Source organism: Pelodiscus sinensis, chromosome 11 (genome assembly GCF_052426305.1).
Source record: "Pelodiscus sinensis isolate ZL-2025 chromosome 11, ASM5242630v1, whole genome shotgun sequence".
Lineage (NCBI taxonomy): Eukaryota > Metazoa > Chordata > Testudines > Trionychidae > Pelodiscus > Pelodiscus sinensis.
The window spans coordinates 12,662,105-12,680,044 of record NC_143062.1 but is presented as its reverse complement, the minus strand read 5'-3'; the positions used below and the strand labels follow the sequence as shown (position 1 = coordinate 12,680,044).

The 17,940-nt window shown below is 42.2% G+C and overlaps 1 protein-coding gene across 2 annotated transcripts in view; it reads left to right on the top strand.

Moving 5' to 3' along the window:
- The window catches only part of CENPP (centromere protein P), a 295,796-nt gene that overhangs the window by 273,512 nt on the left and 4,344 nt on the right, over positions 1-17,940 (top strand). For both annotated transcript variants that reach the window (XM_006127564.5, XM_075939713.2), the window contains exon 7: positions 14,903-14,982. In XM_006127564.5, coding sequence (XP_006127626.2) covers positions 14,903-14,982 — 80 coding nt within the window. The remainder of the gene's footprint in view (positions 1-14,902; positions 14,983-17,940) is intronic.

Sequence of the window (17,940 nt, the reverse complement as noted above, 5' to 3'; positions counted from 1 at the left end):
GATTATCCCAAGAAATAACTGACCCAACACATGTTGCAGGTCACACACTCAATTTTGTTTTTTGGACTAAAGGTGATAGAGTTCTTGGGATAAGGGATGTGGCTACACTCCCTTTGTCATGGACTGATCACTACCTGGTCAGGTTTAGACTATCTGCTGACCTTCCCCTCCACAGAGGTGGAGGACCAATTAAGATGATCTGCTCTCGGAGACTGATGGATTCGGAGGGTTTTCTGAGGTCCCTGAGGGATTGTTCAGCCATTATGGCAAATGGTCCTGTAGATACCCTAGTTGATACATAGAACACCGAGGTAGATCGGGCAGTTGATACGATTGTTCCAAAGCACCCTCTTTGGACCAGTTGAGCCAAGTTTGCTCCCTAGTTTTCTGGGGAGCTGATGGCAGCAAAACAGTTGTGCGACGGCTAAAATGCCGCTGGAGGAGAACTAGAGCTGAGTCTGATCGACTGCGGGTTAGAGCTGAACTGCGAGCTCACTCTGTGGCGGTGCTGACAGTGAAGAAAAGCTACTTCTCCACCCGTATCGCGTCCGCACAATGCCGTCCAGCAGAATTGTTTTGAGTAGTGCGAGGCCTGTTGCAGTCTGGCACTCATGACGAAATAGAGGAACCTTTGGTCCCCCGCTGCAATCTGTTTGCAAAGCATTTTGCAAATAAGATCACCTGCATCCAGTTGAATTTAGACTCTGGTTGCTGTATAAGTGGGGCACAGAATGTGTTGAGTGCACCACCCAGTCTTTTTTCTCTGGATCAGTTTCAGCTATCGCAGACTGAGAATGTGGACAAGGTGCTTGGAAGAGTGCGACCGACCACATGCTCACTTGACCCCTGCCCTTCATGGCTTATTAAGTCTAGCCGGGAAGAGATAACTGGCTGGGTCCAACGGATTATTAATGTGTCTTTTAGATCTGGTATGGTTCCTGCTGCCTTGAAAGAGGCAGTGATAAAACCGTTACTCAAGAAGACCTCTCTGGACCCACATGACTTAAATAACTATCGCCCAATTGCTAATATTCCCTTCTTGGGCAAGGTATTAGAGTGGGCAGTGGCGCTGCAACTCCAAGCTTTCTTGGAAGAAACAGAATACTTAGATCCATTTCAGTCTGGCTTTAGGCCTGGTTTTGGAACTGAAACAGCCTTGGTCACCTTGGTAGACGATTTACGCCGGGAGATAGACAAGGGGAGTGCATCCCTGTTGATTCTCCTAGACCTCTCGGCAGCTTTTGATACCATTGACCACAATATCCTTCTGGGACACCTGGCGGAGTTGGGTATTGGAGGCACTGTTTTACAATGGTCCTACCTGTCAGGACGCTTTCAGAAGGTGGAGCTGAGGGGTTGCTATTTGATCCCATGGTGATTATGCGATGGGGTCCCACAAGGTTCCATCTTGTCCCCTATGCTGTTTAATATTTACATGAAGCCTCTGGGAGAAGTCGTAAGGAGTTTCGGAGGATGGTGCCATCAATATGCAGATGACACCCAACTCTATTTCCCTGTGACATTAGAACCAGGTGTGGCAGTGACTGATCTAAATCGATGTCTGGAGGCAGTGATGGTTTGGATGAAGTCAAATAAGCTGAAGTTGAACCTAGATAAAACTGAGGTCCTGTGGATCAGGAGGCCATCTGTTCGGGAATGTGGCATGGCACCTGTTCTAGATGGGGTTACTCTCCCCCTGAAAGAACAAGTACACAGCTTGGGAGTCCTTCTGGACTCCTTTTTTAACATTTGAAAATCAGATTTCTTCGGTGGCCAGGAGAGCCTTTGGGCAACTTCGTTTGATTCGTCAGCTGCGACCCTTACTGAACAACTATGACTTGGCCACAGTGATCCATGCTCTTGTTACATCCCGACTGGATTACTGTAATGCACTTTATGTGGGGCTGCCTCGAAAGAGCCTTTGGAAACTTCAACTGGTCCAGAATGCAGCTTCTCAAGTTTTAACTAACACTAGTTATATGGAGCACATTATGCCAGTGCTTCGGCAGCTGCACTGGCTTCCAGTATGTTTCCAGGCACAATGTAGGGTTTTAGTTATGACCTATAAAGCCTTAAATGAGTTGGGTCCAGAGTATCTGAAGAACCGTCTTCTTCCATATGAACCTGCCCGGGGATTGAGGTCAGCTAGGGAGGCTTTGCTTCGTGTTCCCCCACTTGTGGAGATAAGATTAACATCTACACAGAACAGGGCATTCTCAGCTTTTGCTCCCAGGCTGTGGAATTCTCTTCCTCGGGATATTCGCATGGCGCCAACGCTAGCGTTGTTTCGGGGTCAGGCTAAAGCCACCCTTTTTATCTGTGCTTTATTAATGTTTGAGTTTGTATGTGTGTGTTCCTCCTCTCTATATGTTTTTAGCTGGTTATGTCCCTCTGAGGTCTCATATTTTAAATTCTCATATTTTATATTTTTATATATATTTGTATTTTTTTTTTTTTTTGGTTCTTGTAAGCCCCCTTGACTATTTTAAATAGAAAGGTGGGGTAAAAATATTTAAATAAATAAAGAAAAGAAAAATAATCACATAATGGAGCTCTTTTGAAAAAGCACTATTTCGAAATTGAAACTGCAATCTAGACGCGATTCTTTCGAAAACGGGGTGCTTTATCGAAAGATCCTGCACCTTTTTGAGGTTTACAGGATCTTTCAAAAAAGCACCCCATTTTCAAAAGAACCGTGTCTAAACTGCGGTTTCAATTTCGAAATAGTGCTTTTTCAACAGAGCACCATTACATGATTATGCAAATGAAGCACGGGATATTTAAATCCCGGCTTCATCTGCAGTTTCAAAGTACTTCATTTGTAGTCTAGACGTAGCCTAAGAAAAGAACATATCAAAACACAAAGAAATAATCTCTTTGGGCTATAGCTTAAATACGCTGAGTAGGGGAGGAAAGGCACATGGAATTCACAACGAGACGTTTAACCAAACAACCAAAAGAAAGAAAAATACCCTGATTGAGACTAAATATACATTTTCCCTTATTTACTCAAGATCCCTTCACGGTCCAGTCCACTTCCATGCCCCAAATTCCTTGGAGGCATGATAGTCCTGAGTATTGAATATTGCTTCCTCCAGGCCTTAACTAAGAACTCACACAAAAGAAGAGCAGCCAGATATCTATATAGAATTCAAATTACAGTAGTCTTTCCCATTGGCTTTCTGCCAACATCCCCGCTAGTTACCTGAGTTTAACCCTTTAGTCACCAGGTGCTGGCCAGCACTACTGCTATTCATCACACCTTTGTGTGACGTAGCTATGTCAACCTGAGTTTTAGTGTGTGCCTTTCTTTGTACCACCATTAATTAAGGAACAGTGTATCAGTCATATCTTTCATAGCAAAACCTCTATGTTGTTTAAATGTTCCCTGTTCTTGTGTAATATTTTCCATGTGTCATTTACTAAGCAAATCAACTATATATAAAATTGCTGACTATGTTAATTACATTTAAACTATAACATCCATGCTTCATTCTTTATATTCTTGTTTCAGACGATTTTAATTTAAAAAGCCTTGAGGTTTAAATCTAATCCAATATTTTCCAGTGTAAAAAAATTCCAGTCTATACAAATTTTCTCATATATTCTTTTGTTTTGCTGATTCAGGAGTTCCTTTAGTCTGGAAACCTTAAACTGTAGTTTGTGGTACAGAGCTTCTGTAGCCAAATTTCTTTGAGTTTAATCCAAGCAGCATTCACACTATTTAAGTTAACTGTGCACCAGGATTTCTATTATAAAACACTAAACTGTATATAAAGGGGCAACACTGTACATGTGTGACAGATTGTAACTCCTACAGAGCTTTGTACAAAAAGAAAAATTGAAGTCTACCTTGCAGTTTGCACCCTCTGTTTAACCATCACTTGTTTGATAGAGTTAAAACATAGATTCAACACATGCCTCAGTTTAGGAATTCCAAAATGTTCATGGCAGGTTGTGATGATGTCAGCAGCAGCAACAATTGGATCTGGTCCCAATGTCAATCACTCATAACACCACTGTGGCCAGGCCATACCTGAGTTGTGTCATGGCCTTTGTGTCACCATGTCTGTGCAAGTTCCCATCGCCTCTTACAACATTTTCTGTAGCAGATTTCTACTAGACCCTTGAAACAAACTGAACACGATTGTTTCTCAGAATTAAATTGAGAAAAATAGATTTAAGAGGTCAAAAGGGCATGCTGAGAAGCACTGATCATCCTTTGATGAGCCAGTCATGACTCATTCTTGGATTGCTCTGTCAGAAACCAAAGGTGCATGCTGTTGATACATTTATCTTGGTTAGTGTCGTTTTTGGCTAATGCCTGGTTTATCTTTGGTGTCTTGGGAACATATAAACACTTGTTCTTGATTTGTACTTTTTTTACTGACAGCTATCTTTAAAGGCTAAAAAATGATTTATAGAGTAATAAATGTCTTCTGTGATATGTCAGAACAACCTCGAGCAAGACAACACAATTTCATGTTTCTAGAAGAATTGATTTAAAATTGTGCAATGCCCTTTGTTTATCAGCCTATTTAAACACAGTAAAACTCCAATTGTCCGGCATCCAGTGGTCCGGCACTCCTGATAGTCCGGCACCAACTGGGAACCCAGAAGTGCTCCGGCCAGCCGGATAATTGGAGCTGTTCTGCCCTGGCTTCCCCAAGTCAGCTGCTGGTCAGTTTCAGCAGCGGCTGACTTGGGGAAGCCGAGGGCAGAGCAGCTGAGGTGCTGCCGGGTTTGTCCCGCAGCGCCGACCCTCACCTGGGCGGCGCTGTGGGAAAAACCTGGCAGGACTCCAGCTGCTCTCCCCCGGCTTCCCCAAGTCAGCCACTGCTGAAACTGACCAGCGGCTGACCTGGGGAAGCCGGGGGCAGAGCAGCTGGGGTGCTGCCGGGTTGGTCCCGCAGGGCTGCTCTCTTCCACACTGCGCAGTTCCCCACTGACCCCCACCCCCACCCCAGACCTCTCATAGCCCCCCTTCCAGCACTCCGGCATAGCTGATAATCAGGAACCCCCTGGGTCCTAAAGGTGCTGGATTATCGGAAGTTTACTGTACTGTAACTTGTGACAGTTGAAAAATTAAATAATATTTTTTTTAAAAATAGTATGATGCCAAATATTTTAAAACCATTGTTCTCACCCTCTTGTCTACTGACCACTGAGGTCCAAAGATTATGCTGAAGGGATCCATGAAAAGGTGACTGTAAGAAGTTCTAGGTCCCAGAAAAGACATTATGTTTTTCTGATCAATCCAAAGTATGTGAATACCCCCACCTAAAGATCAAAACCTGGAAGTTTCTCTACCAGATAAGTGCTCTGTTTAAAGTCTTTTCTCAAGCTGCATCAAATGCTTTGCTGTGCATATGGAACATATATACTCCAATCATTTTTCAGGCTGACTACTATGTTGGGGTGCATAGGCCACAAGTGGAATTTTAAACAGGCACTGCACCTGCATCCAAAAGTGTTTAGGGGTCCACAAATGAAAAAAGTTTTCAAATATTCAAAATATATTTGAAATAAAGGAGAGGTCAGATACATTATGAGAAATTAGGTCTCTTTTCCTGAGCAGTATTGACTGAACTAACAGATGGTTTATGGAAAAAGAAATAGAACAAACTTCCCCAGAAATCAATTGTTGTATGTATGTGCAACTTATAGAACTTTTTACACTGTGACACCTACATTTACACTAATATTATTTCACATATCTGAGAGCTTAACATAAAAAAATTAAGATTAATTACTTTTGTTTCTTCAAAATTAAACTAATGCAATACACTATATATTTGTCTACATCTTAAAACCACTCAGCGACTGAAACTGGTTCAGTGTGCAGCTGCTCTCAAGCCTTGTCTACAGTGGCACATTTTATCAAGAAAAACTGCCTTTGGACAACAAAAACCTCTGAGGGCCCACATTACGGTGTGACAAATGCTGCAACATTCAGGTTTTCACAGCACAAAAATTCCAGCTCTGCAAGGGTCTTTTGTCTCTAAGATGTTGACATTCTTGCAGTACATCCTAGGTAGTATTTTTGTTGCATTTATTGGACTCCAGCATGTATTATATTCCACAATGCCCTATTTAGCCACTCTGGACATCACCTTGAACTCGGCTACCCTTCAGCCACATAATGTTTACAGATAAAGAGATGCTCCCCTCTCACCTGCAAATCCCAGGAAATTTAAATCTGTTTCCTGTGTCTGTGGCACATTATGTGGTGGTCCTTATGGAATCTTTTCAAGGAAACAGGGGCGGTGGCTCTCGATCCAAACACTCCCCCGCTTGGAGCAATGTGGAGCTTTTGGATCCAATCAATGGGAGGGGTGAAGATTCAGTATAATTGGAGCTGCAAGTGACTTGTAAGAATTGGGACACATACTGTCACATTTCTGCAGCCCTGTGTGCCAACAGCTATGAGCGAGATACCCTACAATTCAGAGCCAAGATCAAAGAACTCCAGCAGGCCTACTGCAAGGCAAAGGAGGCAAACAGCCAGTCTGGTGCTGCACTCAAAACATGCCGCTTTTATAAAGAACTGGATGGAATTCTGGATGGGGACCCTACAACCAAACCTTGGGACACTGTGGATAGTTCTCAGAAGAGAAAAGACCAGAAATACTTGTCCCGGATACACTACAGACACAAGTTGATGAATAGTAATAGAGATGTAGCCGTGTTAGTCTGGTGTAGCTGAAACAAAAAACAGGACTATGTAGCACTTGAAAGACTAACAAGATGGTTTATTAGGTGATGAGCTTTCATGGGCCAGATCCACTTCCTCAGATCAAATTGTGGAAGAAAATTGGCATGACCATATATACCAAAGGGATACAATCAAAACAAGTGAACACATATAAAAAGGACAAATCAAATTTCAGAACAGAGGAGGGATGAGGGGGGGAGGTTAATGCCTGTGAGCTAATGATATTAGAGGTGATAATTGGGGAAGCTATCTTTGTAATGGGTAAGGTAATTAGCATCTTTGTTGAGACTCAGGCGTAAAGTGTGAAATTTAAGCATGAATGACAATTCAGAAGTTTCTCTTTCAAGTCTGGTGTTAAAATGTCTTTGAAGCAGGATGCAGGTAATCAAGTCGTTGATACAGTGCCCTTTCTGGTTGAAATGGCAAGAAACTGTTTTTTCTTTGTGATACTGTCTGATATCTGTTTTGTGGGCATTGATTCTTTGGCGAAGTGTCTGAGACATTTGTCCAGAGTACAAGTTGATGAAGAGACTGAAGAGGACCAGGTGCTGAGGGTCAATCCAGTGATAACCTGTGCGCCCAGCAGTGAGGAATTGTTCTCAAACAATAGCATTTGACCAATTCCAAATGCAAATGTGGCCCATGTTCTCTATCAATCTGTACGGGCACTGGGACCCAGTCCTATTTTGGTCCAAAATAGTTCAATTCTGGTGAACCTCCTGACATGCTAAAAAGACATGTGAAAGTGGCTTTGGAGAAGGTTGAAGGTATGCTTCCTGTATGTAGAAAGACTGAAAAGGAATTTTTGTAGGTGGCCGGTGGCTTCAGTTCCTGTTGAACTGATTATTTAATGCTGCTGTGATTTAATTGTATTGTTATTGATTGGTTAGAGTGCCTAGAGCATGGATAGGTGTCATTTTAATATTTAAATCTTGGTAAATTATGTTTAGTATTATGGTAATTTTGAAATATATTAAATGTGACTTTTAGATGCTTAAACAATGTTGACCTGATACCTATTTAAGGCCCTGACCCTGAAAACATTTATACACGTGATTTCATGTAGGGATTACTCAGATACCTAAAGTTAAGCAAGCATGAACATGTGGATGTGTTTAACCATATCTTTTTTCTCTGAATACTAAACTAAATCAGGTGGCTTTTATTATTTTAAAATTTTGCTCACATTTTGAGAGCAGGGAAGTAAAATATCTCTATTTCCCAGGTAGATGCTAGAAGTACATAAACATTGAAATGTGAATGGTAGCTTCTGACTTTCCTCTTTTATGGAGAGTAATTGCTAATATTTTCATAGGAGTAGTTTTAATATGACAGATTGCAGTGTATTTTATGAAATATAATTTTACTTTTAAAAAGAGAAGAAAGAGCAATGCATTGTGATTGAATTTTAAACAAATACAGCTTTGGTCACAGATTGTGTCTGAATCTTACAATGAAACAATCCCTTCCCAGGGAAGGGAACACTGTGTGTTCAGCACTGGTGGTTTTTCTTTTCATGCCAGTGGTTTATTATATGGGGCTACCTCTGAGGTTATGATGGAATGGTCCCCATACGATTCTTTACTCTCCTCAACTCTGGAAAAAATATTTTAAAACACAAGTAATGACCTTCAGGATTTTGTTTTTTTTATCATTACATATTTTTAGTCAGACTGCCTCTAGTGCGGTTACATCTGTTCTTTCGTAATTCTGCAACATAATCTCCAGTAACTTCTCGTCTTGTTGGGTTCCCTCAGAGTTATACATGGCCCTAATCAGAATATCCAGGTCTCCAGTCAGCATTTTATCCTAAATATATTTGGCCTTTCTGATCAAATACACATTTCCTAATTTATGGGACAATATTGGGGAATTGGCAGCTGCATAAGAGAGAACTTTACACAGTAACCCCATGACAAAGATCATTTTGATTTGTAATTATGTATGACTACGTAAAACTTATTGAGTATAACTTCAACAGTCAGTTTTTATCATTAGGGAACATCAAAAACTCACCTGGCTTTTACCTCCACTGAGTGTAAAAAAAAAAATCTGTATTTAAAAATCATGGCTGCTGTATGGTTTTGCAACCTTGACTACTTTTTGTCCCTTAAGTTTTTCATTTAGACTTACTTCAGCAAAGTACATAATGTAACTTAGGGACTATTTCACATATATGTCAGCTTCTTTTGGAGAAGATAAATCAATAAAGATTCAAGACTTAATGTGGTTTTGTTACCAGATTTGCCTGTTACTTTGGGGCATTCTCTTTTATTAGGGTTACTCTTCTGAAGTAGGGTGTTGATAATTCTATCAGTGTGCTGCTTGTGTCATTTATGTTCTCATATGGAGCTCTACTTCTGCCTTCTGCTAGTTTCCTCCCAATGGAGCTATCTTGCAGGACCTAGGTTCCCCAGGGCCAAATTTTTCTCACCCTAGAATCAGATGAACACACACATACACACTAACAGAGCATGTCTGTGATGACCAGTGGATAGAGTGTACTTAGATTTCCAGAAAGCCTTTGACAATGTTCCTCACCAAAGGCTCTTAAGCAAAGTAATCCATCTGGGATAAGAAGGAAGGGCCTCTCATGGATTGATAACTTGTTAAAAAGGTAGGAAACAAAGGATAGGAATAAATGGAATGGAGAAGAGAAACAAGTGGTGTGTCTCAGGGGTCTGTACTGGACCAATCTTATTCAACTTTAAATGATCTGGAGAAAGGGGTAATCAGTGAGGTAGCAAAATTTGTCGATGATACAAAACTGCTCAAGATAGTTAAGTCCACTGCAAACTCAAGAGCTTCAAAGAGCTTCAAAATGATCCCACAAAACTGGGTGACTGGGCAGCAAAATGGTAGATGAAATTCAATGTTGATAAATGTGAAGTAGTACATATTGGAAATCATAACCAAATGAAATTAATGGGTAGCAGGTTTAAAACTAATAAAAGAAAGTTCTTCTTCACACAGCGTGTAGTCAACCTGTGGAACTCCTTGCCAGAGGAGGCTGTGAAGGCTAGGACTATAATAGAATTTAAAGAGAAGCTAGATAATTTCATGGAGGTTAGGTCCATAAAAGGCTATTAGCCAGGGGATAAAATGGTGTCCTTGGCCTCTGTTTGTCAGAGGCTGGAGAGGGATGGCAGGAGACAAATCTCTTGATCATTGTCTTCAGTTCACCCTCTCTGGGGCACCTGGTGCTGACCACTGTCGGCAGACGGGATAATGGGCTATATGGACCTTTGGTCTGACCCAGTATGGCTATTCTTATGTTCTTATAATCCCAAATAAAATGATGGCATATAAATTAGCTGTTACCAATGATGAGAGAGATTTTGGAGTCATGGATAATTCTCTGAAAAAGTGGTCCCAGATTTTCTCCAAGAAATGTATATTTTGTAATACGCAATTCTCTCAAAGATAGTACAAATGCTTTAAATATGTTAGTCCTTGAAAGGAATAAGATGCAAGTTTATTATCACAAGTAATGATTCTGAAATTTCACTGTAAACACACTTGATTAGCTAAAGCAAGAAGATAATTTTCTTAACTACAAAGAGAAAGAGATTTTAAGTGAGTACAGCTAATGAGGTGTATAAGTCAGAATTGAATATAAGCCAATTTAACAAATTTTATTGCATTCAAGTGAAGCTTTTAAGTACATGCGCCAGCAGATAACTGGCCAAACTCTCAGGTCAGGAATCTTCCCTCAGAGTCCAATTCCTGTTTCCTTTGTCTATTCAGACACAGTGAATATGATGGGCAGGGGCAGAGAGCAGCGCCTTGTGGTGTTTATCCCTCCTTTTTATAGATTGTGTCCCCCTCTTGAAAAACATTTCCAGCTGAGAACCAGGAGCCAAAGAGTCTATGTGGCTCTTTGTGGCTTTCCTTCCTGCCTTAGCACTCTGTTCACTGCTTAAATGCAAATTAAGCAGAGCATACATTCTTTTACTTAGGACAGAACTCTTTGCCAACTTTTGTTTGGGCAGGCTTGTGGGATTTGGAACATGTATTAACACCACCATACAGGGGAATTGTGTAATTGCACATACAATAATCATATTTCATCAGGACAAAATTGACCTGCAAATTGTGTTTTCAAATGGTACCTAACTTTAGTATAAAGTATGCTTTGTAATTACAGTACTGTGTAAGGTGTGAATACAGGGCTTTATTCTGTCATGACATACCTGTGGTCTGGGTGCCTATCTTATAAAATAAAATAAAAAACACAAGGAAAGGACTTCCCATAAATATATCCCCCTCACCCGTGCTATGCTCAACAACTGCTGGAGAGGAAACAAGGCAGGCTGTCCAGCATGCTTAGCAAGTTAACAAATCTGGGACCTGATGGACCAAAGTGAGGAATAGTACCAAAGCTTGTCCAGCTCCTCTAGTTTATATTGAGAGTGCAACAGCTCGAGCAACTCTACTGCTTTCAGTTGTGGCTGTAGACTGTGATGAGAAAGAGGAAGGTGCATGGAAAGATGTACAAGTAAGGAAAAGGTGCAGCATCTCGAGCAGGGGAAGGATTGTATCAAGGGAGGAACAGAGAGAGAGGAGACAGTAGGATGTGACAAAGCAAAAAGATTATGACAAACTGGTGAGTGGAACAAAGCTACATAGCTCCTTTACTGGTCCAGAAAGTTGTTAGCAATGTTGTTGTTGCCATATTGGTCTTGGGATATCAGAGCTACAAGTGGAAGAGGTACTCTCTTTTGTTGGACCAACTTCTGTTGGTGAAAGAGATCAGCTTTTAAGCTACTCTACACTGTTTTGAGAAAGGTAGTGTTGCAGCTAAATACAAAATGCGAGAGTGTTTGGTATAAGTAGTTAATAACCAACCTTGTCTCCAGTTCCTTTCCACTGCGGCATCGTTTGGGTTGGAAATACTGGTATCCCCTTGGGTGAGATGCACCTTGAAAAGAATATAATTGTATATCGTTAGTTTTACAGTATGTTCATTATTATTTTTGTTTGTTTGTCTCCTTGGAAACATTCCCTCCTTTATTCCCTGTACCATGTGTGGGAACTGAACTATGCCAAAGATCCCAGGCTTTAAAATCTGTGCCTCTGCCCACCTTCTTTCTCAGTCAGTGACAGACATCAGTGCTGTCTCGGCTGTGTGGGAGAAGCCCACATGGCATTTAGATGCAGGATCTGTCAGTCCTTCCCCACCTGCATCTGAGGGTGGACTCTGGACTCAGAATAGGCTCCTGGATATCCTGCACTCATCAGTGCTAGGTAGAGATGCTCTGCCAATCAGCTATGCTAATCTCGAGTCAACTGGAATAGTTTGGCATACAGTGGCCATGTGTCTGACTGCATCCAAGGGGCAGAAAGGCACTGCTGTGTACCCACTAAGGGGTCTGAATTTCTTTTCTCACATGCTCCCCCAAATTCATTTGTGGCCCAGTGGGCATAGGAACAATCCAGACAGCAATGCCACACATCACATAACAGCAAGCTGATGGACCTTTTGGGACACAAGGTGTTCTCCTCAGACAGCCTGGACTTGTAAAAACAAATTTTAAAGTAAGGTCCCATAGATTAACACAATACATTCAGAAACTGACAGGCTTATACTGGGGGTTAGCAAATTCCTGTTAAATAGCTTCATTACTGTTTGAATGGCTCTTTCACAGGTTCGGTGTTCTGCTAATAGGTCTGTCAGGCTTTTTTCACTTGAAGTTAACTAGATCCTCTCCAAACAATGGAACAGGCACAGGAAGGGGCGGGTGGGTGGACTTTATTGCTTCACATTTTTGGCTGCTACTCAGCTGCATATTCTGCATATGGGTAAGGATGGCCCTGAAATTCACATCAACATTCTGGAATCCCAAGCTATAAGGAAGCCACACCAAGAAATTTTCCCATTCATCCATTCCCAACATGTTCTTATTATGTTGGACAATGCCACCATTGTTTGTTACATCAACAAAGTTGACCACTGTGTTGAGAAGACGTCAACTTCTGGAACTGGGGCATTGCCCACCATACCCTCTTATCTGCAGCATCTCTCCTGGGGAATCTGGATGTGACTACGACTTGCTGAGCAGGCAGTTTGTGATTAGCCACGAGTGGGAACTTGGCAATTCCATGGTGTATGACGTCTTTGACCAATGGAGAAGTCAGACAGCAACCTCTTTATCTCCCCTGACAAATGCAACTGCAGCACATACTGTTCCAGAAGATAGTCTTCATCTCTGCTTTCAGGGCAATGCTCTCAAACTCCTCTGGTTGGACCAGATCAGCTATGCATGCCTTCCTCTCCCACTCCTACCATGAGAACTCCATGAGATGAGACAGAGCAAGTCATCCCGATTGCCTTCTAGTGACTCAGACATTTCTGGTTTCCCAGTCGCCTTTTATTTCTGCCCATCCCTCAGGTCCGATCTCCACCTTCCCCAATCTGACACAACACAATGGCAAGATTAGACATATCAATCTTGTCATCCTAGACTACCCCATTGTTGAAGATATCAGGGCTCTCCCGCAACTTTTGCAAGATCCATTTAGTGGCAATTAACGCCCTCCACCCTTCTGTGGAATGATGTTCTGTCTTTACACACCTGATGATCGCTAGGTTTTGGAAAGGCCTCCCCTATTACCCATCATTCCCCGGTGGGACCTCAACCTGATTCCATCCATGCTAATGAAACGGCCCTTTGAACCACTGGCATCATGTTCCATAGCCCTCCTTTTCACGAAGATCACTTCCTTATTACTGTTACTTTGGTGAGACAGATTGGTGAAGTTAGGGTCATGATGGAAGACCCTCCTTTCCTGACTTTCCATACAGTCTCCTCATGCATGAATCCCAAATTTTTGCCAAAGGTCCCAGTCTCATGTTAGTCAGTCCATTCACTTACCTGACACTTTGAAGAAGGATGACAGCTCTACTCTCTCAATGTTAATCAGACCTTGGCCTTCTACCTATAGAGGACGAGACTAATCAGGAAATCCCTGAAACTGTTTGTTACAATAGCTGAAAAAGTTAAACACGAAGCAATGTCCACACACAGGAACTGCAAGTGGATTTATGGGTGCATTACATTCTATCAATTATCTTGACCTGCCTTCAGGCCCTGGAGTCTGGGCCCATTTTATGAGAGCTCAGGCTTTGAGTATGGCCTCCTTCCATTGATGTACCACTTTGGGACAGAGTAGCCACATGGAGATCAGTACATGCCATTACTACACAATAGGCCTTGATGCAAAACTCAGCGGTGGGTGCCTCCTTCAATGCAGCTGTTCTTCACTCAGCCCCTCCATCCTCATCCTTTTAACCTCTGGTTTAAGTAGTGCTTGTTAATCACTCAGTGGAATGTAATAGGGACCATCACTTGATGAAAAGGAGGCTATTTACTTGAAATAGGAGGTTCTTTGAGATGTGTGGTCCCGCTGTGTATTCCATTTCCAACTCTCCTTCCCCTCTGCTGCAGATCTGTTGGACTTAAGTTGAGAAGGAACTAGTAACTTTATCATCTTGGATGAAACAACAAGGTGGTCCAGTGCACATGTCTGGACTGATGGATGCTGCTTTTAGACTCTCTGGCTCCAATCGCATGGTGCATATATGTAAACCCTCTGTGGAATAGAGAGAGGGTCCACATATCACAAAGAATCTCCTCTTTTATGTGAAATCTGTCTGACTCTGGAGAGTTACCAAGCCTCCCCACAATTTAAAATGTTTTAACAATAAAGAGAAAAATAGCTTCCAGTTTTGGACCATGATTCTAAAAGAGAAACTCTCTGTTCTTTACATTGTGTTGTGCTGACTCTCACATTTAAGTATTAAGAAAAGATGAAATATTAAAACATGTTTAATCAACAAATGATCTGTGTAACCAATACATCTTGCTGCTATTTTCATCCTTTTGGAAAATCACGGTGCTAGAAAAAAAAATTAACAACAAAAAGTTGTGACTGACTCACATAAATGTTAATGAAGGTTTAGTTTTGTACATTTAATACGCATTTTACTCTTGCATACATCTGAATTTATCTAAACATTGTTAGAGCTTCACAATATATTTAAGTATAAATTTATCATTTTGGGGTCTTTGTCTTTAATAGTTCTCAAGATCAATAGTAATTCAAAAAAAGTCTATTGTGAAGCCAGTTTGTGTAGTTTGCACATTTATTGGTTAGCTATCTTCTTATTTCCCTTTTAATTAACAGGCCAAATATCCTGATATTGTAAGACTTCCTGCAGGATCATCTGGAGATTACCTTGTTATAAGGAGCCATGAACTTTCTGGGTAAGACAATTTCAATATGCTTATTAATGACTCTATTTAAGAAAATTGAACAAAACCTTAGGGTTAATGGTCTATAAAACTAGAGAGAAATCCACCAATAACTGTGTGGGGGGGGGGGGTTCAGTTTCACCTTTATATGTTGGAAGATAGTTTAATCTCAGAATCACATTATTGTTTATTTTATATAGAAAAGTCACCTATAACGCTAGTGCAGGCCTGGGCAAAATACCCCCCACGGGCTGGATCCTACCTTCCAAGCCACTAGATCTGGCCCACGGATGCAGCAGGGAGCCTCAGGCAACCTCCCTGCCTGGCCTCCGAACGATGCTGAGAAAAATGGCTGCTATGGGGCTCTGTTTGAGCAGTTGTGAGCCTGTGGGAGGGATGAGAAGCTTCACACGTGGCTTCCACCCCAGCAGAATCCCATTGGCCGTTGTCAACAGACAGCTTGCAAAGCACCTTCCCCCCAGGTTCGTAGCTGTTCAAAAACCACATGGCCCCTGCAGACAGTGTGGGGGTGGGGCAGGTAGGGAGTCTGCTTGAGAAGGCTGCTGGCTGGGAGTCAAGCAAGTAAGTCTCCCAGCCAGAGCCTGCTTCTGGCACCCCAACCCTCTGCCCCTTCCTGCCCCCAGATCCTCTGCCAGATCCTGCACCCCAATACTCTGCCCCAGGTCACAACCCAAATCCCTGCACCCCCATCTGCTCCCCAGTTCCCTGCCCCGAGTCACAACCCTCTCCTTCCCTAGGTCACAGCCCAAACCTCTCCAGCCCCTCCTGCATCCATATCCCCTCCAGATCCTGCACATCAATCCCCTGCCCTAGATCACAACCCAAACCCCGGCACCCCTGTCCCCTAACCCAGATCACAATTTCCTCCTTCACCCAACCTTCCTCCCAGACACTCTCCTGAACCCCAATCCTTTACCACAAGCAGCCAAGCTCCATGCCAGACTCTGCACCTCCTCCATTAATATGGAAGAGTGCAGCCTTTGACCCCTTTCCAAATTCTTGGAGTGGCCCCCCCCATCATAAATTATTGCCCACCTCTGCTCGAATGTATACCATGAGACCACGTGATGCTTTTCATAGATACAACACATACTAGAATCTTGAGAGACAAGAAGGAAATAGCATGTGTTGAAAGCTATTCCTGGAATAACAACCGTATATTGCTACTTCAAGAGTCAGTGTGAAAAATATAAAACATAAAAGAAAGATACAATAAGAGGTTCCATTAAAATTTTTTATTTTGAATTAAATTTTAAACATTATATTAGTATTAGACTCCATTGTGATAAGTTACACTTGTTGCAATGTGGATGCTGCTACATGCTGAGTCATGCTCATCTCATTGATGTCAGTAATTCAGTTCAGTCAGTGGAGCCATGTCAGTAAGGTAAGCACGGTTTGGCCCCAAATCTGAACATTTAAGAACTCTAAGGGTACGTCTACATAGCAGGGCTAAAGTCGAATTAAGCTACGCAACATCAGCTATGGCAATTCTGTATCTTAAGTCAAATTAGCTTAATTCGTCTTTTGGCACTGTCTACGTAGCAGGAAATCGCAGGAAGAACACTCTTCATTTGAATTCCCTTACTCCTTGTGAAATGAGGGTTACCATCCGTTAGAGTAAGAAGTCCTTCAGCTCAACGTTATTCCAAAATAATGCTGCTGTGTAGACATACCCTAAGAGTCAAGAGGGGCCAAGAAAGCAGTTTAAAATATCTTTGTAGCTGGCATTCAGGGTTCGATTTAGTGCTGGGTAAATTCTTAAGTTCTCCTACGCTCTTAGCTCAAGACACTGGAAATCACATAAAAATATCTGGTCTTGCAACTTTTTTAAGGATCTGGTCCAAAATTCCTGCAAGGTTGACTGTATCAGTCCAGAACTAGAAAGTAGGTACCTTCCACTGAGTCTGACTCTCAAACCCAAAATGAAAGGTTTGGGACCCTGGGATTCAAATAATAAACATGTCCCTTCCACACCTTAAATCGACAGTGCCTTGAATTAGGGGTTGTAATTTTGTTCCATTTTGGTTCTCCTCCCACTGCTGCAGTCTGGAGAGATCCCTGTTAATATAACCGACAGGGAAGTTGGCGGTCACACTCCGCACTGAGCTGAGATTCAGCAAAGTCTATTTTCCTGGTCTAAGTGGCCCACATTTGCCACTTTTCAATGTCATGCTGCAGGGCATGTCTGTTTCTCCTGTTGCATAGAGAGAGAGGACGGTCTGAGGTGAAGATGTTACTATTTGATCATGTGCTGTTGCTTGGAAGGAGGGTGAGCTGCTTGAATTACATTTTGCTTTTGCAATAAAAATATATGTATTTTCCCTTAGTTTATGGAAGTGATAAGATATTTTGCTACCTTTCTTATACAGGGACATTAGAACTCCGCAAAGTGAGAGTTGATCATTTCCCCCATCTTCCAATCTTTCTTGTGCTACTGCATTTAGATTTATAGTTTTCTTTGCCATCCCCATATGTCTACATGCTCCCACTCTCTCCCCCTCCCCCCGCCTTCACCCATATGGCCCTGCTTTGTGTGTCCATTCCCTGCCCTAATCTGTCCTTCCCATCTAGACTTTATGAGCGAGGCCTAGTCTGGGACTTCTCTGCAACCCCATGTCTGTCCTCCTAAATCCCTTGGCTCCTGGCCTGGCTCCATTGCAGTGTTCTTGCTGGCCTACAGGAAAGCAGTCTCTTCTATTTCCAGTTGCAGCTAGGGCGGGCCTACATGCAGCTGCTCTGTCCTAATACCATAGCAGCTCCTAGTGGGCAAATGGCATAACTTCAGCAACTTTTTGACATTTTCTGCAAGAAAAAAATATACTTTCGAAGCAAAGGCTTCACTCGGTTTTAGGCGGCTAAACAAACAGCTTTATTGATCAGTAAAGCCAAGTGAGCCAAACGTGGTCCCAACAGAGCCGGGCCCAGTAAGGCTGGCTAATACAATCA